This window comes from Nymphaea colorata, chromosome 14 (genome assembly GCF_008831285.2).
Source record: "Nymphaea colorata isolate Beijing-Zhang1983 chromosome 14, ASM883128v2, whole genome shotgun sequence".
NCBI classification, from domain to species: domain Eukaryota; kingdom Viridiplantae; phylum Streptophyta; class Magnoliopsida; order Nymphaeales; family Nymphaeaceae; genus Nymphaea; species Nymphaea colorata.
Window position 1 is genome coordinate 12,346,167 of NC_045151.1, and position 23,389 is coordinate 12,369,555.

The 23,389-nt window shown below is 38.7% G+C and overlaps 2 protein-coding genes across 2 annotated transcripts; both read left to right on the forward strand.

Moving 5' to 3' along the window:
• The first annotated feature begins 11,633 nt into the window (after positions 1-11,633).
• LOC116267726 (protein PELPK1-like) lies at positions 11,634-12,548 on the forward strand. The gene has a single exon (XM_031649598.2). It carries the CDS (start codon positions 11,724-11,726, stop codon positions 12,228-12,230), a length of 507 nt encoding a protein of 168 aa, XP_031505458.1. The 5' UTR covers positions 11,634-11,723; the 3' UTR covers positions 12,231-12,548.
• A 9,325-nt stretch (positions 12,549-21,873) lies between these two features.
• Positions 21,874-22,563, forward strand: LOC116267487 (protein PELPK1-like). Its single transcript, XM_031649216.1, has one exon. It carries the CDS (start codon positions 21,874-21,876, stop codon positions 22,561-22,563), a length of 690 nt encoding a protein of 229 aa, XP_031505076.1.
• Positions 22,564-23,389: the final 826 nt, after the last annotated feature.

The window sequence follows — 23,389 nt, forward strand, 5'->3', positions numbered from 1 at the left end:
CCCTTTTAGAGAGCACTGAACAGATCTCTTCTTCGCTGTCCACCCTTATTAGGAAGCGGCCATTCCCTATGACAGAAAACCTTGGCCTCCGAACCATTGTCCACTGTTTCCGTAGGGCTTCGAAAATATAGCTATAATCCATTCCAGACCGGGAAGAACTCCCGAGGAGGCCGGCCACAGCTGCATAATGGTAGGGAGCACTCATTTGCTACATCGCCTCTAGAGAAAAACGCACACAAGGGACTTCATCATCATTATGAATTTCCGCCTCTAGGATTCCTTGCATCAGGGGTTCATCTAAGTCGTCAACAATTTGGGCCCACGATGGTCCAGCTCCTGTGCTAGAGCTTGGTGGTCCCCCGTACATTGAAATGCCACCCGCCAAACAGGCCAGGTCTTTCTCAGATTCCATCTCCATCATCTCATGCTGCAATGGCCCCAAATTCCCTTGTCCATCTATAATCAGCGATTCTGTACCCATTTGGGCTTTCCTAACATTCTCTCCAGCTGTAGCTGATACACCCTCACCTGTAAGGTCTTCTGCTCCTGCCATGGCCGTCGGGAACACGGCGGCCGGACCTCACTATGAAGAAACCCTCAACCGCAGTCTACTGTCGGGAAAACCGCATTCACCTCTAAGGTCTTCTGCTCCTTTTCTTCTCTTTCAGGTAAATGGAAGAGAAGGCCGAAGCCCCAGATAGTTTATCCTTTATTCTCATGTCCTTTGATTACTTTGTTGAAAATAAATTGCAGTATGATAATACTTCATGTATGGTAGATGCCATGCACAACTGATAATCTAATCTTCCAGTTATTAATGCACATGACTACAGGTTCACACCTTCGGTCTATTTTGCTCAAACACAATGGAACTATACCTGTCAACAATCATGATAGTTTGGCAATGTCAATGTCAGTATATTTGCTACCTTTTTTTTTTGGGTATTTTTTTTATCCATTATCTGGTCATTGATTTATGGTTTGGTAAACTTTTGCAGGTTTTTGAATGAAGCCAAGTGAAGACTATCCTCCTGCAGTGAAAGACGGGTTTGGATATTAAATTTTTGTGTACAATTTTTTGATTGTGTAGAAAATTCAACCTCTTCAAATATTTGTTTCATATGAATATTTTATTTTTAAATGTAGGAATATATTAGCAGCCCTTTATTCCTTTGATGAGATAAATATTCATGATGAAGCAATCCAAAGTCCTCAATTGATCAAAGTTATAAATACTGAATTGAAAACTTCAAAAAAAATAGTGTTAGCATATCAGATCAAATGAGCACCCAATTTGGAGCTGATTTTGGAAACGCATCACAAAGACAAAATTGTGCTCATGAAAAAGGAAAGAAAGTTAAGGAGAATGGAAATCAACGATCCCTTGATTCCAGCAACAAGAAAAGGAAAACTGTCAAACCTGGAAAGGGAATTAAATTCCAATGCATGAATCAATCAATTTGTAAACCAAAGGAAGGATATCTTTCCAAGATTGGCTTGATGTGACATCTCTTATCTATAATAATGGAACCTTACCTAGGGACAGAAGGTGAGAGAGGATCGTCGTGGGTGTAGAACAATACTCTGAACCACGTTCAATCGTGAGTGACTTACATTTTCTATGCTTGAATTTTATTATGGTATCAGAGCATACATCCGCCGGAAACAGGTCGCAAAATTTGTCGGGCGTTGTCAGCTCCGGCGACGATAGGGGTCGAGCAAGGCTCATTAGAATCGTCTGCATCTGAGGATTCTCCCTGCGGAATTTCAGAATTTTTGGAGCAGACATTGAGGAGATATGAATTTTTGAACAACCGACTGTTGTTGTAAAACTTCTTGCGGTGGCTGAAACCGAATCCCCAGTTTCCCCATTTCTATTTAAGAATTGGGATTCGACGTCCTTCTGGTAGATCATTTTGACCCTTGTTGTCATTCAAACCTTCTGAAATTGATTGAACTTGATTGGGTTGTTTGTGCATTCACTTGCGTTGGAGCTTGATCGACTGGAAATCGGTGTCACCCTGCTGCGATTTTGTATTGGCGTGTGATCTCATCGTTGTCTCCCCAAGTTCATCTTCTACCCGTTCTAGTGGCTTGAATATGATATTGATATTGATACTAAGTCCTTCGGTGGGTGCTCGTTTTTTATTAGTCAGCATCCTCATCTTCTTGGTTCACCATGGTGTCAAACGCAGATCTAACAGGAACGCCATTGCAAGGTACTACTCTTACTTTATTGCCTACACCAACCACTCTACAACAATATTTGAACATGAAATTGACTACGAACAACTTTCTATTATGGGAATCTCAATTCCTACCTCTTCTGTATTCATATGATTTGCTTGGGTTTATTGACGGCTCTAAACCTTGTCCAAATCAATATATCACCAATAGTGATGAAAAATTCCAATCCATTAACCTTGAATATGTAACGTGGATAAAACAAGACTAACTTCTCTTAAGTTGTATTATTTCTTCACTGTCTGAAATGGTACTTGCACAAGTTGTTCAGCTTAAAACGTCATATAAAGTATGGACTGCTCTTAAAAGATCCTATGTTGCCCATTCTCGCTCAAGAATCATGTAACTCAGGGAACAACTGCAAGGACTTCGAAAAGGGAACTTAACTAAGGATGACTATTTTTATAAAAGCCAAGTTGTTGACTCACCAACTCGTCGTTGCTTCAAAACCAGTAGAAGAGGAAGGTTTAATTATGCATATTCTGAGAGGACTTCCTCGAGAATACTCAGCCTTTAATACATTTCTGACCACTCGTGTAGATCCGATATCTCTTAGTGATTTGTACGACCTTCTTCTCACACAAGAGACGTAACTTAAAGAACAAGATCTTGAGCATGAAACATTTGCCTCTGCTGCTCATTATACGCAACCATATTCAGCAGTTAGGGAAAATTTTGACAAAAGACAGTCCTCAATGCTCCAAAGGGGCTATGGTCGAGGCTGAAACAAGTCTAATTTCGGACGTGGCAGATCTGATTACAGTGGAAGAAATCATATTACTTGTCAGTTTTGTGATAAAATGGGTCATAGTGCCAAGAACTGCTTTAAAATACCAAGGAAAGATAACACCGGAGCAACAACTACCAACTCGAACGTGTCATCATCCTCAAATACTTAAGTATATCACTCCATTCCTCATATGGTAGATGATGCAAATTGGATCCCTGACATAGAAGCGACTCATCACATCACCAATTCTCTTGGATTGATGACAATTCATGAACCTTATGAAGGCAACGACATCGTTAAAGTTGGGGATGGATTTGGTGTGTATATTAAAAACATTGGGTCATCTCTCTTTCATCTTCCTAAATCTATTGTTGCTCTGCGTGATATTCTTCATGTGATATTCTTCATGCTCTTAAGATGGTTCATAATTTGTTATCTGTAGATAAATGTTGCAAGGATAATCAAGTTGTATTTGAATTTTCTGCCTATCTTTGTATGCTGAAGGACCAGCGTACAAGGTTATTAATCCTACAAGGAAAGAGTGACAATGGCCTCTATCGTTTCCAACTCCCACAACCAGAAAGCAATGAACAACAAAATGAAAAGGTGGCACTCTATGGAGAACAGACAACATTCGTAGATGGCACGCTAGACTTGGACACATTGCCTTGAATAATGTTCATTTTGTTTTGAAAACAACAATGTTGTGATGCTTGTCGATCTAGAAAATCACATGTTCTTCCATTTACTTAATATGATCACAAAGTCACTGAACCACTTGAAGTGGTTTACTCGGATATATGGGGTTCAACGCCCATGATTAGCAACGACAAATATCGATGCTATGTCTCCTTTATAGATGAATACTCGAAGTATACATGGATTTAAATGTTGAAAAGGTTTTTAAAGCATTCAAGGTGAAAGTCGAAAATATATTTGATGCAAAAATTAAATGTTTTCACTCTAACAGTGGTGGTGAGCATGCAGCTCTTAACAAGTTCTTTCAAAATCATGGTATCGAAAGAAAAATTTCATGTCCTCATACACACGAGCAGAATGGCACAGTTGAAAGGAAACATCGCACCCTTGTTGAAACAGGCCTCTCTCTTCTTAAACATGGAGGTGTTTCAATGAAATTCTGGACTTATGCATTCCTACAACAGGTCTCAAAAGCAAGTCTCCATTAAAAGTTTTACACAAAATACCTCCAAATATAACTTCCTACGAGTGTTTGGTTGTGCCGTCTACCCAAACTTGTTGTCTTATCGCCATCACAAGCTTCAACCTGAGTCCTCCAAACACGCCTTTCTTGGACACTCAAATGTTCACAAGGGTTATCTAGGCTGCAAACTCTAAAATTCCAAAATCATTATCAGCCGACACGTTGTGTTTAATGAGTCAAACTTTCCATTTCTCGAACAACCAAATCAACTCCATGATATTCATCGTACCACCACACCAATACCCCTTTTTTTACCTATGATACCTCCCATGACCAACTCTATCTCAAATAAGCTACCACCATCATCTCAACGCAGCCCTACACGTGACCCAAATACCACTCCTGGTACACATCTTCTACTCGACGAGTCAGTTGTCCCTCCACCTACAGCCTTGCCCCCTCTTTAAAGCTATAGCATGATCACCCACTCCCAATATGGCACGAGAAGACCAAAATTCTCTTTTTCAACAGTCTACCCACTTCCCACTTCTCTTGTCACCCAATATTAATCCGATCAGGAACCAAGAACTTATGATCAAGCCCTCAAGACAGCCCATTGGCAAGAGGCTATGGCAAAAAAGATGCAAGCCCTTCATCAAAATGGAATGTGGACTCTTGTTCCACCTGACCGGACTTTTACCATTATCGTGTGCAAATGGATCTTCAAGATTAAACGTAAAGCTGATGAAACTTTGGAATGATACAAAGCTCGACTGGTTGCCAAAGGCTATGATCAAATTGAAGGCATTGACTACTTTGAAACATTCAGCCCTATTGTAAAGCCAGCTACTGTTCGCATGGTTTTATCACTTGCTACTTCTCTTTGTTGGCCTATAAAGCAGCTCGATGTTAATAATGTGTTTCTTCATGGGGATCTTACTAAAGACTCATATATGGCTCAGCCTCTGGGATTTGAAGATCAACGTCACCCAGGTTATATGTGCAAACTTCATAAAGCACTCTATGGAGTGAAGCAAGCTCCAAGAGCCTGGTATCACAGCCTCAGTCAATCACTACTACATATGGGTTTTAAAATGTCTCATGTTGACAACTCGTTGTTCATTTTAACTACAAATCAGGTTATGATCTTTATATCCTAATCACTGTTACTAAATTGATTCATCGTCTCAGTATCGCATTCTCTCTCAAAGATCTCGGCCATTTACATTATTTCTTGGGTATTCAGGCCATTCCAACATCAGAAGGATTGTCTCTCTTAGAACAAAAGTATATTATTGACATTTTGACTTGGACAAATATGACTAGTGCCAAGCCTATCTCTATGCCCTTACCGGCAAATTCCTAATTGACAAAGGTTGGAACACCCTTTTGAGATGCCACTCTTTATCATCAAACTGTCGGGGCCCTTCAATATCTCGCAATCACTAGGCCTGATATATTAGGGGTGGGCATCGGGCCGGGCCGGGCCGGGTATCGGGCCTGGCCACCAAAAGTCAGGCCCGGCCCGGCCCGCCTCCTTCTTCGGCGATTCCGCCGCGCCAGCCTCGCCCACTCCTCCGGCAACGACGGCACAGAGACCCACGGCATCCTCGCTTGTGGCACCGGCGTCGGCGTCTCCATACGTGCTTGCCCTCAGCGGAATGTTCACTTCACTGGAGCTGGCCCAAGGGATCGTCGACGCCTGGCTCGATTCCCCATTCAAATCTCTGTGCCCGACGAGAGGCGGCGTCGCCTGGCGAGATCGACACCTTTCTGAGCAACTCCCTGTCCGAGATGTCAAAGATCCCTGCCGCGAGCTCCGCTGGAGGCAGAGGGGCCTCCTGCGCCATCTGCTTCCATCCGGATCTACCCACCGGCGATGAACGAAGAGAGGGAGAGGTAGAGGGAAAGGGGGAGCAGAGAGGTAAAGGGGGAACCAGAGAGGGAGAGGGAGAGGGGGAATCGGGAGGAGAGAGGGAAAGGGGGAACCAGAGAGGGAGAGGGGGAATCGGGAGCAGAGAGGGAAAGAGGGAACAGAGGGGGAATCGGGAGCAGAGAGGGAAAGGGGGAACCAGTGAGGGGGAATCGGGAGCAGAGAGGGAAAGAGGGAACCAATGGGGGAGCCGGGAGCGGAGAGGGAACCAGAGAGGGACTGAGAACGGGTCGCGAAGAAGGGTCAGCAAGGGAGAGGGAGAGAGGGAGAGGGGGACGGAGGCGGAGAGGGAACCAGAGAGGAAGGGACTGTCGGGCCGCCCTATCGGGCCTGGGCCCGGCCCGGGCCGGGCCGGGCCGGGCTGGCCCGTCGGTGGCCCGGCCCGATGCCCAGGCCTTTGATATATCCTATGTAGTCAATAAAATGTGTCAATTCATGCACACTCCTACGACTGAAAACTGGAATGCTGTAAAACGCATATTAAGCTATGTTAAAGCCACCATCCACCATGGCCTTCTCCTCAACCAAAACTCGTCAACTCACCTACATGTTTACTCTGATGCAGACTGGGCTGGATGTCCAGACGACCGCAAAAACACTGGGGCCTATGCTGTCTTCCTTGCCGGAATTTGATTTCTTGGAGTTCGAAGAAACAACCCACTGTCTTTCGATCCTCCACTAAAGCTGAGTACCAAGCAATCGCCAACACTATTGTAGAGGTCCTTTGGCTTAAATACTTGTTACAAGATATGGGCATCTCTCTTTTAGAACCATTAATTCATTGGTGCGACAACATTAGTACCATCTATATGATGGTGAATCCGGTTCTTTATCAGAAAAATAAACATATTGAACTAGATGTACACTTTGTTTGAGATCTTATTGCCTGTAGACAACTCTCTGTAAGACACATTCTCGTCTCTCATCAATTTGTGGATCCTCTCACCAAAGTTCTACCCACAGATGTCTTTGTTTGAGGACATTTCAAACTCAATGTTCGTTCAGGACCATGGAGTTTGAGGGGAGATGTTATCATATCAGATCAAACGAGTGCCCAATCTGGAGCTGATTCTAGAAACGCATCACAAAGACAAAATCGTGCTCATGAAAAAGGAAAGAAAGTTAAGGAGAATGGAAATCAACGATCCCTTGATTACAACAAGAAGAAAAGGAAAATTGTCAAACCTGCCAAGGGAATTAAATCCCAATGCATAATAAATTAATTTGTAAACCAAATGAAAGATATCTTTCCAAGATTGGCTTGATGTAACATCTCCTATATATAATAATGGAACCTCACCTAGTGAGAGAAGGTGAGAGAGGATTGTCGTGGATGTAGGAGAACAATACTCCGAACCAAGTTAAATCATGAGTGACTTATATTTTCTATGCTTGAACTTTATTATAGAGAACATGGAAATCATGTCTTTACGTGAAGGAAAGAAAAGCATAGGCTATAGATGGGTTTTAAAATGAAAATTAAAAGTCAAGGACTTTACAAAGACACAAAGTTAGACTAGTTGCCAAGGTTTATTTATAGGAACGCAAGATAGTTTATGAAGAGGTCTTTATATCCATAGTTTGAATGACATCAATTAGAACTCTTATAGCAATTGCTTCCAATGTTGTTAAGTGCATTGACTGGAAGTGGTTTATTGAATTTGTGAGGCAAGGCAATGCACCATGTGGCGATGTGATGCATAAGAATCAGGTTCAAAATTTTGAAATATATAATATATTAAACAATATAAAAAAAATAAAAATAAAATAAGGTAAAAATGATTTGAAAAACTGAATTATATGAAAAACAACCTATGTATATTTTTCTTTAAATTGAAACTAACTATAGAGGTATGATATCTAACTTGAAAAACCTAAGAAAAAAAAAACACGTTTCTTTAAAGTACAATAGGATTTCATGAAAATTGAAAAACCAGAGGTCCACAGCCTTTTGTTTTTTCCTTTGTTAGCTCGTATGCATGCATCAAAAAAGAAAATCTTGATTATAAAACTTATGAAATGAGAAATAAAATAGTTTATTATATAAGAATTACGAGCAGATACCCAATAATAGATGAAATCAAGTTGACAGGTCTTGTTCCTTAAATTAAATTTCATGCTACATAATATCAAATTTAGATGTCTAATACAATATGGATGAACCAAAAAGCACATGGTATATTAGAGAACCAGCAATAGTGGTTACCAGCCAATTTGTCATTGTTGTCGGCAGGAGAGCGGGGGTACGTTAATGATATCTCAAAACATATGGAAATAGAAAACTCCTTTTGCAAGTTGAAACCCTTTTCTATAGAGTGGGTTGTACTCAAAAAGTCTTCTCCTAGCATTTTTTTAATGTCAGGAAACTTTTCCCCACTGAGAAGCGGCCATTTTCAGAACTCACTTAGTGTGCACGCAGAACGTACCAAATGTGCATCATCATGGTGTGTGTGCATCACCTCATAAGGCATGTGCACCAAGTCAAATATGCCTCGCATTTACTTACTGAGGCATTTTACTATTTGTGTAACGATGTGTGCACATCACACCTTGATGCACATGTATCTAATAACGTTGATTGCTCTAACAAAAATGACTCATTTATCAAGCAGATATCATAAGACCATGATTAGACATAGGTTCAGACCATGTTACTTTGATATTTCTCTCTTTGTAAAGATTTTAACTGATGCCATTGTGATTTTGTGGTTTTATGTAGATGATATGATTATTACAAGTGATTATGAGGATGGGGAAAGCAAAATCAAGTAGTTGAAGGAAGAGTTTCAAATTCTAATTTGGGATTTCTTACATCATTAAAATAAAAATGAAATATTCTCGAAGAGGTTATTTGTTATGTCACAGTAGGATAGTTCCCGGCCACGCCATTCGGAAATGCCGGAAGAGGTCTCTCTTGACATTGAACTCGTGTGTTGGAACTTCTACAGCCGGCGCTTCGATTAAACTGAATGGACCCTAAACATATTCGAACATGGGTTCAAAAAATGGTGGATAGCTGGATAAAAAAACAAACATCGAACCACATGCAAGAATCCAACATCCTTGATTTTTCACCAAATGGATATAGATGCCAAGAACAAAAAAATGAATTCAGACCCAAATCTGATCCATTATCCCTTATTGGATCTAGATTGCTGATGGGTCTAGGAGAACCTTTATCCAGACATATTATGAGATCTGGCCCTTAAATGAATCCGGGGTAGATTCAGACCGCACAATGCCCAACCATTATCCATTTTACTTTATTGGATCAATTTAGTTCAAGCTTTAATCAAGACCTGAACAGTCCAACTTCAATCTTAATGCTCCATGTGAAGTCTCAATAATATATCTAAACTAAGTTATGGATCAAGGATTCAATCTTTTAACTAAATGGATCCCAATTGTAAATCCATGATCTGTATCCCAAAAAACCTGAAGACCGATCCATATTGCCTTTATTGGATCTGGTCACCACCATTTAGATCCTGATGTGGTTCTCACAACCCATGATCAGAGATTAACTTGATTTAAATCCTCTTCCAACATCTTTATTCTACACCCGTTTTAAACCAAATGGACCTGAGTCGCAAGAGAAAGAGATTCCGACACATATTTGATCCTTAATTCTTTATTTGGATCTGACAAATAAACTTGACTGGATCGTGAACTGAAATCCAGTTTAGATGGAAGCGGGTATGAGTATAAACATTCTGGATATAGACCCCAATTTGATCCATAACACTTTATTGGATCTAAGTTAGAGACTCAGGTTAGGTTCTGGATCAAAATTGGAAATCAAAATAGATTGGTTGCATTTCGCCTTACTCCAAAATTCAAATTCTTGAATATAAAATCCACATCGAAATGTCAACCAAAACGGATCTAGGTCAAAGGATATCTTGATTTTGACCCAAAATGATCCATAACTTCTTCTTCAGATCTGGAAAAAAAAACAGAACTTGAATTTGGATTCCCAATCTAATCCAATTTCTGAATGTTCAGATCAGGTCTGAAACATAAAATTCCAATATGTGCATAACCGAGAATTCAAACAAAAATCCAACGTACAAATAACCCATCTGATTCTGGCTCAATTGTACACGTTAGTAAATGATGTACAACTAGATGAATGCAAAATATGGCTCAACGAAAATGAAAGTGGAAGCAAGTGTAGTGCTTCTAGTTGTGAACGTAACTAGAGCACATTTGAACAAGTACTGAAGTTAAATACTCTTCATTGTTTTCATAAATTCGTTTAGATTAAAAAAACAAATGTAACTAGCAACATGATTTATGCCTTATGTATATATGTTATCATAATTTATGAAACTTCGTACAAAGAAGCGAAATAATTTGGAATACAGAACATAGTGTCAGGTTAAAATTGATACAAAAAGAACTTCAAGTACACAATATTTAACGAAGAAAAAAGATGGCCATAACTTGTCGGCATCACCCTAGAACACAGAAGAAAATGGATATGGGAAATCTATTTTTGTGTAACTTGGAACAGAGTTTGGAATTTACTTTGAGTGCTTAAAGCTGATAGTACTCAGTAGTAGTCTGGAATAGGTTGGAAAGTAAATGCAAGATACAAAAATGGGTTAAATTGAAAAGTTTAGATTCAAATGGTTACATATCAGCCTGTATCAGAGAGGAAAAATGGGTTTACACATAGAGCTCCAGCTTGAACTCATATAATCATATTCCCAAGCTTTCTTAGTTTTTTACTTGAAGTAAACTGCAAGAACAATCACCAATTAAAAAAAGACGAGCTTTGCTTGAGGAATTGAAATCAGCCGGACACCATATGTCGCCCGATGGTTTTCTTCTTTGTGTTGCTAAAAACAATCAAGACAGATGGTTTTCTTCTTTGTGTTGCTAAAAACAATCACAAAGAGACTATTGACGACAGCAGTTGTTTGACAACAGGGTTTTAGCAATAGAGACGACAGCAGTTGTTTGACAACAGGGTTTTAGCAATAGAGTGCACCTTTTACAATGGAGCAACTTCCTTATTTTCATTAGTTTATATATATATATATATATATATATATATATATATATATATATATATATATATATATATATACACGTGCAAGTACGTAACCAGAGAGTACTAGTCATCCAACTCCCATTGGAATCAAGTCTGAAGGAAATTTCAAAATACAGGACCATTTAATATTAGTTATTTCATATCATTTGTTTTGGTGGAATCGACATAGTATGATTTCGTCAGTGATTTCGTCAGCTGTCCTGGAGTATACAATTGCATATTCCTTACCGGGATGGAGATCATGAGCAGTATATGTCAGAGGCCGTCGACGCATTTGACCAGAATGTGATCGAGCGCCACTCAAATGTTTGTTGTATATAAGTCTACATGTCTTGGTGAGTGGTTGGACTGCCTCATGATATTAGACCTCCACAGCAAACTCTGTCGTGCAGATAAAGCAATGGCCAGTGGGAAGGATGGCCAACCCTGCAACCATTTTCAAAACCTCAAATCAAGTACATAGCATTGGAACATGCTGCCCATCGAAGTTTATTCTATAAATTTCGAGCTCCATCTGCAAATCCTACTCGTAGTCACCACAGCTTAGTATTTCACATACAGATTAGCTCAGAGTCATCTTCATTCTTCAGCACCTATGGGTTCTTCTGGTCGTGGCCCTTGTGCCATCTTAAATCTCCTTCTCGCTCTATCAATGCTAAGCAGTCATGTATGTTTGGGTGGTCGCTATCTGTTGGAAGCTGATGAGACCACCAAGGCACCAGAGGAGGTGAACCCACATGATCAACACCCTTTCCCAACAATACCAACCTTGCCCAAGCTACCTGAATTCCCAACTCTGCCTGAGCCTAAATTCCCGGAGATCCCCAAGCTTCCGGAGCTCAAATTCCCAGAGTTCCCCAAGCTAACTGAAGGTCATGATCTGCCTGAGATGAAGTTCCCGGAAATCCCCAACCCGTTTGATCATCATCTTCCGGAGCTGCCAAAATTCTCGGAGATCCCCAAGCCGACTCTCCCTCATGAACTTCCGGAAGTTCATCTGCCTGAGCCTACTCTTCCTGAGTTGCCCCATGATTTCCCAGCTTTTCCCAAGCCAACTCTACCTGAATTTCCCGCAGTTCCTTACAAGCCCACTTCACCATGATCACGTCACGTATATGTAGGATGCTACTGCAGCCCATTTACCAGAACGCTACCAGCTGCAGTTGCAGTATTCCAAACTGGCCACGCTTAGCTTGGACTAGCTTGGACACTTATCCTTCGTTTTGGAGGCTCGGTGTGTTCTTGCCTTTTGTGTACGTAAGCGAGGTTGCCCACATCAGAGAGCTTATATATTTACTGCTATGTCAAATCATTTGGCATTTGTGATTAAGTAATTTATATGATTGGTAGCAGTTGACTTGTATCCGGATGCTTTTATTCTGGAATAATATTGCCCCTGTTCACAACAGCTTTTCGTTAATGTCGATCCCAACTTTGCAGTCACGATTGCTCTCTCGGCTCTGCTTTGCTCTGCTTCTCACTCGTCTCGTCAAACAGCTTCAGATCATACGTTCCACATATTAAGCTTTATTCAAGTACATGCCTCTCCAACCCTGCAAGAGGGAGAAAAACATTCGAAATTTAGGTTGCCCACCCTGAGCCAAACTTGCCCCCGCCACTGATCAATAATTCAATACCAAGCTAATATATCGTAGCAGTGGGTTATAATGCTGCGTTAAACTACAATCCCTAGTCTAGCTAGCTTGATCCAAATTTAGTATTCGGGAGCAAGACGGAGTTGCATGCATCTGGTGGTGCAAGAACAAATACACATAGAAAGAAAAAGGAAGGGGGTTAGAGTATTTACAAAAAATATATATATATATATAAAGAAATGTACATTTTAAATTTTTAACTTTTTTATTACTCTTTTTGTCCTTTAAAAGGCTTTCTTTTTTTATATTCATGGGTACTTTGGTTATTACACATATTTGTGCACAAATTTTTGTGGATAATGATGTGCACCTTACCAGTTTCACTCTAGAGCTTTCTTTTACAGCTATATCTTGGTAAGGCCTTTGGTTGGAGTTCAACCTGAAATTTCTTTTTTTAACAGAAGCAATAGAAAATCTAACTGGTTCTTGCTCAAGGCCACAAGTGGATGTCCAAGCCATTGTCATAAAAATTTGAAAAATCAGTTGAATCTTGCAGGCTGTTGATTTGATTCAACATTTTAGCTGATTTGATTGCGAATGGATAAAAAAAAATATGAGATTTATTTTAAAAAAATAAATTCAAACAATAGTTAGAAATTTAATAAATTGTGAGTAGGTGATACTAATTAATATTACCATGTTTATTGTTAAAAAATAAATAAATTTAGAAAACATAAAATCTTTCAAAGAATGACACAGTTAAACAATGGGAAACACATGACACCTGGGTATCAACCAATTAATTAAATGGGTTTGTTGCTAATTGATTTGATTCGATTGGGCCAATTCAGGCCAATTGAGGCGACATTGGTCGACGCCTTCAAGGGTTCCAATGTCTCAAGATTTAATGCCGTAAGATGGATACGAGTCATACGACTATGCAGCTACCTCAGACTCAGAATAAAGAGGCAGAAAGACAGCAAGCAAGTAAAAGCTTTTCAGAGGAAACATATTAATTTATTTGAACACTTATCTGCATGAATTGGATGGACATCTGTGTTGGTACAGATCTACTTGAATGCTTAAGGTAAATAAAGGCAATTTAAATGCCTTTTCGTTTTTGTTTTCTAAAGTCCAAGAAAGAAAAAGAGGGGAGAGAGAGAGCCAACTTGCCCCTAAAGGCCAAACATTCATGGTAATTTGTGTGCTCACCTACCCCACCAGCTATGTTAAACCATGGAACAAAAGATATACAATGACAAAAAGTTCTTATCGTCAAATGTTCTTGGGAATATTTTTTTATTCTACCCCAATGGCTGACAAGAATATTTTTTTATTTTTAAATCAGCTCTAAAATATCAGTTAATTAGCTAAGAACGTATATCTAGTAATTCAGATAACTCTCGTGCAATTTAAACCCATTGGCTTTCTCTCTCTCTCTCTACAAATACATACATGTATATATGTAAGTAGGTGTATGTAGTCGCGCACACAGCTACAAAAATATAGTGGGGCGAGTGGCGAGCAACTTTTGGCTTCTTATAAAACTTTTGGCTTCTTATAATGAAGTGTTCTCTTGTGATCATTGAACTGTCAACAATTAATATGACAGCAACATTATCAGTAACCAACTATTACAATACCAGCAGTATTTGATTTCAGGAGCGGAGCCCTTGCCCCACCTAAAAAAAAAATCATGTAAATTTTTAGAAAATTTCACTTGTTTTATACAAAAATTTTGAAACATGTTATTTTGGCCTTAGTCAAAATTTAAAACCTTTAGTTCGGTTCCCCTTAAAAGCTGTTTGATTGCACAGCAACACATCGAAATGGAACAGAGGCATTCTGTTGATGAAAAAACGAAGCAAACGTTGAACATGTAACAATCAAACGCCCAATATGGGGAAGAAGAGTATAAAAGTATTATATGTTCCACAGCGTTCCATGACTGCTTGGTGGAATGACTCCTGTTGCATTCTTTCTCCTTCTATCTCTCCCTTGTTCTTTCTCTTTGAAGTTCCATGGACTTGCCCCGGAGCATAACATCCTATTACCTAAACAGCTCCTTATGTTACTCATCAAACTTGAAAATGAGCTAAATTCATTATATACTTTAAAAAACGTTCTATGAATCTACTTATTTTTTGGAGCTGATGCATATAAGTATTTTGTTCCCCAACAACCCCAAAGGATACTACTTGTGAACCAACCAAAGCACTGCACGCCAGGTGTCCTGCTCACTCTTGTAACAGACATTTGCTGTTTACGTTCTTTATGGAGGATTACAGTATCGGTTGCTTGGCAAAATTATACATTGTCAGTTTGATTTTCATGCATGTTATATCTATATATTATTAAACCAAACCTCTATTGGGCTGGGCATGAGGCCGGGTCGGGCGACCCCACCAAATAAAAATGTTCAAATCTAAGCCTGGCAATACTATGAGGCCAGCCTAAGGCCCGGCCCGTTTTTACTGCTCTCTCCCACCTACATCTCCTTTTTGCTGAGACTCCCTCACTCTCAATCTCTCTTTCTCTCCGCCGCTATAACTTTCGTCTCCCTCCCTCCCTCCCAATTGCTCCCTCCTAAATCCTCTCTGCTCTTCTTGTTGCAGGCTGCCTCTCTCGGTTTCCCTCTAATTCTTCTCCAGCCTGTGCTTTTCCTTGCAGGTGCACCTCCTCCTCCCTTTCTTCCCGCCACCAACACATCGATTGCTGCCACAGCGACCGCGTTGCCTACTGATATGCTGATGACCGCGGTTAATGGGTACAACTAGTTATACCTGTCAGTGTAGATTTTGGGCAGGATCTTCGAGCCTTCGACACTATGCAGCTACGTTCGTTCAATCGAAAATGAAGTTGAAACGTGGTGCGACCCTAACCTAATAAAAAATAAAAATTGGTCTTGATGGACGTCGGGCTTCTCGGGCCCTCTGCGGGCAGTGTTTAAAGCCTGAGCACGGCCTGTTATAGTACCGGGCTCGATAAGGCTCAGGCCGAAGTCAAGCCTAGGTATAGGTATCTGACGACCGCTCGATCCAGTGCTCAGGCTTAATTATACATACCTTAATTGGGGCTAGAGCGTCCCACTGATTAACACACAAGTTACAAGTCGCAGTCATTTCTATAAATGGAGGCATTCCGCTTTAGACAGAGTTGTGTGTGAGCGCACGCAACATACATAAGCCAAATGAAAAAACGGAAAGATTTTTGGAATTATTAAAAAGGAAATGTCTTTCCATTTTTTTCAATTTCTTATTTTGTCTTTACAAAAAGTTTTTTTTTATTTAAATATGGGCGTCAACATTAACTGTGTTGGCACACGAAAATTTTTGTACCAGCCAGCGTCGATTCCGCTTGCCACCTTGGTTCCTCATGAAAATAACCGATTGGCGTTGGCAAAATTTTTATATTGTCAGTTCGATTTATGTACATGTTGTCTATGGGCAGATGGGATGAGATCGTAGGCAGGGGGCGCCCCTCAACTTTTTGAAAATTTAATAATTTACTTCTAAATGTTCTAAAAAATTTTATTTTGTGCCCATGAATTTTTACCAATTATATAGCAACCCTCTCTTTTGAAAAAATCTTTTGACTCCACCAACCTTTCTCGCTAGAGCAGAGCAAGGAGAAGTGAGAGGACGTCCTCCCTAACTTTGGCATAAAGAGCATGCATCACGTCAATGTTAGTTGAAATTGTCTTTGGTCACTTGGCGTTTGACTTTTTTTCGCTTTCACAAAAACGAAGCACCCAAGATCGTCAATCCTGTAGTGATAAAGCATTCTGAAATTAGCCCACCCTGAGCAAGCAAACATTGCCCTACGCTGTTGATCGTGGTTGGAGGGACAAAGCTTTCTCTCAACTTCTTATTTCCTCTAAGGTATAGGGTTTGGTTTTGGTGTATTGAAGTGCCGCTTCTACCGTACTTTAGCTTATACGTCGGTGGCCCCCTTCTTTACAACACAGATGATTGATGTCACGAGATTTGAAATAAGAACCACCCACCTACTGCCTACTGGCCTCTGTCTCAACTATTGCACCAACCCCCTTATGGATCCGCCACTGGTTAATGCAAACTGCTTGCCATATTGATAAGGGCAGAGCAAGAAATTTTTGTTTAAAGGCACTAATAATAAATGTTAAATTTTTAAGGGGCATTAATATGTAAATGAAAAAATTACTATGATGTATCAATATAAAAATAAGTATTTTATGTAACTATGAACAGTTGCCCACACAATGTTATGCCTGCATCTTCGAAATAGTATCTTAACAACTTATTACACCGCTGGCGGAGAGCTGAAGGTAAGGTACGTGGGTTATAATGAATATTAAACTACAAATACCTAGTCTGAGTATCTTGTTCCAAATTTGCTACTCTGGACCTTTCTTTTACTGCTATATATCTTGGTAAGGTCTTTGGTTAAAGTTCAACCAGAATTGTTTTCTTTTTAAGAAATACAATGGAAAATCTAACTGGTTCTTGCCTCATGGCCACAAGTGACCGTCCATGCCAGTGTCATAGAAATTTGAAAAACAAATTGAATCTTGCAGGCTGTTGATTTGATTCATCATTTCAGCTCATTCGGTTGTGAATAGATGAATATTGACATTCATTTTTTGAAAAAAAATTAAATTCAAAAAGTAGTTAGAAATTGATAAATAGTGTGGGTAATATTAATGAATATTACCATCTTTATTCTTAGAAAATTGAATTTAATTAAAAAAAGGTTTCAAAAATTATGAGACCTTAAAATATTTCAAAGAATGACAACTTAAACAATAGACATTAAAATATTTCAAAGAATGACACACTTAAACAATAGACCTTAAAATATTTCAAAGAATGACACATTTAAACAATGGATAACACTCAACACCTCGTTATCAACCAGTGGGTTTGGCCCTAAATATTACTTGATTCAATTGGGCTAATTCAGGCCAATCGAGACAACATTGGACCACGCCTTCAAGGGTTCCCACGTCTCAGATTTTGTGCCTTAGATGGATACGACGATACAGCTACCTTGGACTTAGAATAAAGAAGGAGAAAGAAAGCAAGCAATTGATATGAACACTTCATGAATTGGATAAGTATCTGTGTTAGTATAGATCTACTTGAATGCTTAATTAATTAAATCCAGCATATTTAGTCCATGCATACTCATTTGTGCCGCTTCTTTTCTATTTTATTTAAACGTGGACCTTTGCGCACCCTTGACAAACCGTATGTCTGCCTACCTATCCAACCAGCTATGCTAAGCCTCATGAAGCAAGAGATGTGTGAGAATCACGAACAGCACTCATAGTAAAACTGTCCACATAGTCATAGGAAGAACAACCATATACCTTGCTATGGAAAAATATTCTGGTTAATAAACTTCTAAATTTCTAATTTGGTCATTAAAATCCTAATTTTTTCAATATCTCATTAATTTGTGATTTAGATAAACATCTTTATAGACCAAACTAGGAATACCAAACTATTTTGCATTTTTTGGTTTTTCTCTTACTAAGTCAATGGTAGGTTGCCAAATCTCATACTACTGAAAGGCTTTGGTTGTGTTGATTTCTTGCTCAGGTAATAAAGTTGAAGGGGTCTTTGTTTCATAGCTTTACCTTGTTGTGCGGGCCTAACAATTATATTAGAGTCTACACTATAAATGATACGACATTAAGTATGGCAAATGTGTATTGATGATTTTTCTTTTTCACAAATAAAAAAAATTAGAGTTGACATCATTTACGATCACTCTTACAGTTTACCAGTCATATGCTCTTGCACTGAACATCAAGTCTCATTTTGCATCTTCACTTGCAAGAAGTTGCCCGAACAGAAGAGTTTGTTAAATATATAAAGAACATTGCAAGAAATATAATTGTTCTGTAATGCCAAATGGATGGATAGACACTAGAAGAGGAACATGGATAAAGTTCTTAGCTCACTAACTTATAGGAGCCATGTTTTTGAAATACGTTGATGTATTTGACCAAATTAAAGATACAACTTGTTTTACAAGCTCCTCAAAAAAGTCATTGAAGCACCCACTTAAGCTAAACAGTATCGACCTTGAATTTTTTTATGAAAAATTTTAATTCATAGGTTTATTATATTTTGGAGTCTACATTACATTTTAGATATCAAATTTGGATCCAAAATGACATAGTAAGATTTGAAATAAAAGGATTTGAGTTTGAACAAAATATAGTGGCAAAGGTGTAATTAATAGTTTTTGTCAAAATCCATTTTTAATATCCTAAAACATTTACATATGAAAGAACCGACATCCCTGAAATTTAAGTATTACTCCAAAAAAGTGAGAATTATTCCCGTTTAAGACTCCATTATTCTTATTAGTGGGTGGTTACCATGAAATGCTAATTTATGATGCTCCAAATAATCAGTTATGCTTAATGTGTAGAGAAAGTGGGCTTAATGGAAAAGAGTTAAGGAAAAACATATCATTATTAATTTGAAACGATAATGACTTAAATTGCTCCTTCTCATGTCTATATATGAAATTTATATTATATAATCTATTCAGATATATTTGATAGAGAATGAAATAAATGCTTAGTAGTGTTTTAGACCTTTAAAAATTAGATGCCCTTTTAAATTTTCAAAGTGACTATTGCTTATCTTTAACTTCCAAATGAATGCATTAGAGTGGTAGGCTTAGAGGGCTTTTATTTTGATTACTCTCACCTTGGGCAAGGCCTTTAAAGGGAGGTCTTGGCACACCTTCTCACCTTATCATGTTCTTGTTGATTAAGTGAAATTTGAGGTCCTTCTTTTACTTGGATGCAGTATTTCTACTCAAAATTTGTCTGGTACCCAACCATTACGGATTTAGCTTAAGTTCCTGGTACTTCTTTAAGAGCATTAGGTTTTATTTATAAACAAATTGTGAATTCGCCAAGATGAATTTGTATAAGTTTTCCAAAAAGTAATTTAGAGTTAGATTCACCGGAAAACCTAAGCTAAGGCAGCTAACCTGTATTGGTACTTAAACAAGACTGCATGTTAAACCAGATTGTTTGATTATTTTATAGTATTGCTAATTATGTTTGAATGGGCGTATGACTTTAAAATAAGTGTTTGATGATGGATAGTGAAGAAAGACTAAGCTGAATGATTGCTCATTGTGTCCATTGTGTTTAAGCAAGAGTTTAAGGTATGTTTTTCCTAAAAATTAGAGGTGGGTGCCGGGCCGCTGGCGGGGGCCGATACCTCGCCCGTAAATGGGTCTAGGCCCGATGGGTTGGCCTGTCTCAGCCCGGCAGAGCCCTACCCAGGCCCATAATATTAAAAAAATATTTTTTATTTATTTTTTAAATTTAATAATATATATTTTAAAATATAACTTATATTAAAAATTATTTTATAATTAAAAAAATTAATGTACTGGGCAGGGTTGGGCCCGATACCCGAATATCGGGCCTAGCCCGGGCCTGAGTTTCGGGCCCGATGTCCAGCCCTACTAAAAATTGATTTATGGTTTGTTTGTAAAAAATTTTCAAAATAGACCTTAGTTTTAAATCCGAGTAAATTATGCTTTCTTATTTGGTAACAAATTTATTTATCCAAATTTATAAGTTAGAATTTTAATGAAACCTATTAAAATTGAAAGCTAACAACTTGATGCATGTTCTCCTCAAAATTTTGGCTATTGGAGTTTTGATTATTGATTTATAGGGTTTACAATAGAGATGAAATTTCGTACTGTAATTTTTGCTCTATTTTGAATAGTGATGGCTAAATTTTTAATAACTCATCACATACTCAAATGACGTTGGGTTTTCCAGCATTTCTTCTTGATATATTTAAGTTGTTAGAGAAGAATTTACAAAGGCTAAAACATTATAGTTAATTTTGATATTGAATTTCAAATAAATATTCAATTCTGTCAAAATTCTGCTAAGAGGGGTTATGTCCAAATCGACCATTGTTTAATAAAAAAAATTTCGAAAATTGTTTTTAAGGGATTTTTCAATGTAATTGGACGTCTGCTTCTTGACATCTTCACAACACTCTAAAAAAATTAACTCTTCTAGTTTTCTTGCGAACATAATGTTTAATCTCATATTATTGTTGAGTTAAATCATGAGCTCTTTTCTAAGACTCATCTCTGAAAACGACCATAAGTCTGAAATATGAATAAAACATGACTTTTGGCTAATGATATTGCTTATTTTTTATGCCTTTTAATGTAAATGAATTGTGATTTATGAACATAGTATACATACAGACCCAAAAACTCATATATTGCTTACAAAGAATGCTTAACGAGCACAAAAAATGGGTTTTTGACCATATGTTCACATTAGTATAAATGAAAGAAAAAATTATATTAATGGTTTTTATTTTGAAAAAAAAAAAAACACTTCCAGTGTTTGGGTGTGCTACAATTGCTTAAAGTTTTATGAAGATTGTTATTTGTTTACACACCTTAATGTTTTGAACACTTGAACCAAGAATGGTTCTTCGGCCTGCTTAGAGTGTAGGTGGTAGAAGGGGTTCAGGACCATCATAAATTTATGATCTTTTATTTCTTCGACCCCATGAATTTACTTGTTTATATTAGTTTTGATATGCAGGTAAGTCCAAGTACGTAACGAGGTAGTACCAGTCATCCAACTCTCAGTAATTCAAGTCTTAAGGAAATTTCAAAATACAGGACCAGGAGTTAATTTTCAATACTTATTGTTTTGGTGAAATCAATATAATCTAATTTAGATTTCGTCAGTTGTCCTCGATTATACAATTGCATATTCCTTACAGAGATTGAACTCATACGAAGTATATGTCACAGGCCGTCGACCCATTTGATTATAATGTGATTTGAGTACTACTCAACTGTTTGAGGTATATAATTCTACGTGTCTTGGTGAGTGGTTGGACTACCTAATGATATTAGACATCTACAGCAAACTCTATCGTACAGATAAAGCAATGACCAGTGGGAAGGATGGCCAACCCTGCAACCAGTTTCAAAACCTCAAATCAAGTACATAGCATCTGAACATGCTGCCCGTCGAAGTTTTGTTCTATAAATACCGAGCTCCAACTGCACATCCTACTCGCAGTCACTACAGCTTAGTATCTCACATACAGATCAGCTCAGAGTCATTTTCATTCTTCAGCATCTATGGCTTCTTCTGATCATGGCCGCAGTGCCATCTTAGCTCTCTTTCTCTCTCTTTCAATGCTAAGCAGTCATGTATGTTTGGGTGGTCGCTATCTGTTGGAAGCTGATGAGACCACCAAGGCACCAGAGGAGGTGAACCCACATGATCAACACCCTTTCCCAACAATACCAACCTTGCCCAAGCTACCTGAATTCCCAACTCTGCCTGAGCCTAAATTCCCGGAGATCCCCAAGCTTCCGGAGCTCAAATTCCCAGAGTTCCCCAAGCTAACTGAAGGTCATGATCTGCCTGAGATGAAGTTCCCGGAAATCCCCAACCCATTTGATCATCTTCCGGAGCTGCCAAAATTCCCGGAGATCCCCAAGCCAACTCTCCCTCATGAACTTCCGGAGGTTCATCTGCCTGAGCCTACTCTTCCTGAGTTTCCCCATGCGTTCCCAGCTTTTCCCAAGCTAACTGAAGACCATGATCTGCCTGAGATGAAGTTCCCGGAAATCCCCAACCCATTTGATCATCTTCCGGAGCTGCCAAAATTCCCGGAGATCCCCAAGCCAACTCTCCCTCATGAACTTCCGGAGGTTCATCTGCCTGAGCCTACTCTTCCTGAGTTGCCCCATGATTTCCCAGCTTTTCCCAAGCCAACTTTACCTGAATTTCCCGCAGTTCCTTACAAGCCCACTTCCCCTTGATCACGCCATTCCAGACTGGCCGCGCTTAGCATGGACATTTGCCTTCATTTTAGAGGCTCGTGTGCTCTTGCCTTTTATGTGCGTATGCGATAATGCGACGCTGCCCGCATACGATAGCTTATATATACTGCTGTGCCACGTCATTTGGCATTTGTAATTGAGTGAGTTTTATGATTGGTAGCAGTTGCTTGTATCCGGATGCTTTTTATTATGAAATAATTGATTTTGCGCCTGTTCACAACAAGCTTTTCAATGGCCATCCCAACTTCGCAGTCACGATCACCTTCTCTGTTATGTTCTGCTGCTTACTTTTCTCCGCAAGCAGCTTTAGGTCAGTCTGGAATTGAAACTTTATTCAACTGCATAACTCTCCAATCCTGCAGAAGAATTGAAATCAGTCTGCAATTTTTAGGTTGCCCACCCTGAGCCAAACGTAGCCCTGCCATTCGATAATACCTAGATGTCATATTTGAGGGTGGAGTCAGAAATTTTTTATTAAAAACACTAATAATAAATTTGAAATGTTTAGAGGGCATCCAAATGTAAAAGAGAAAAAAATATGCTGTTATATCAATATAAAAATAATTATTTTTTGAAGTTTGTATGTTTGCACAATTACCCATATCATGACTACACCTGTCTCCACCCCTACATCTATAGCATTGTGGCAACTTGCAACACCGCTGAGGGAGAGACGAATATAAAATGGGTTATAATGAGTGTTGAACTACAATCCCTAGTTTAACTAGCTTGTTAGTTGTTCCACATTTACTATTCTGGAGCTTTCTTTTACCACTACTATATATATATATATATATATATATAT

Coding starts and splice junctions, on each gene's coding strand:
- LOC116267487 (XM_031649216.1), top strand. CDS start 21,874: ATGGCTTCTTCTGATCATGGCCGCAGTGCCATCTTAGCTCTCTTTCTC.
- LOC116267726 (XM_031649598.2), top strand. CDS start 11,724: ATGGGTTCTTCTGGTCGTGGCCCTTGTGCCATCTTAAATCTCCTTCTC.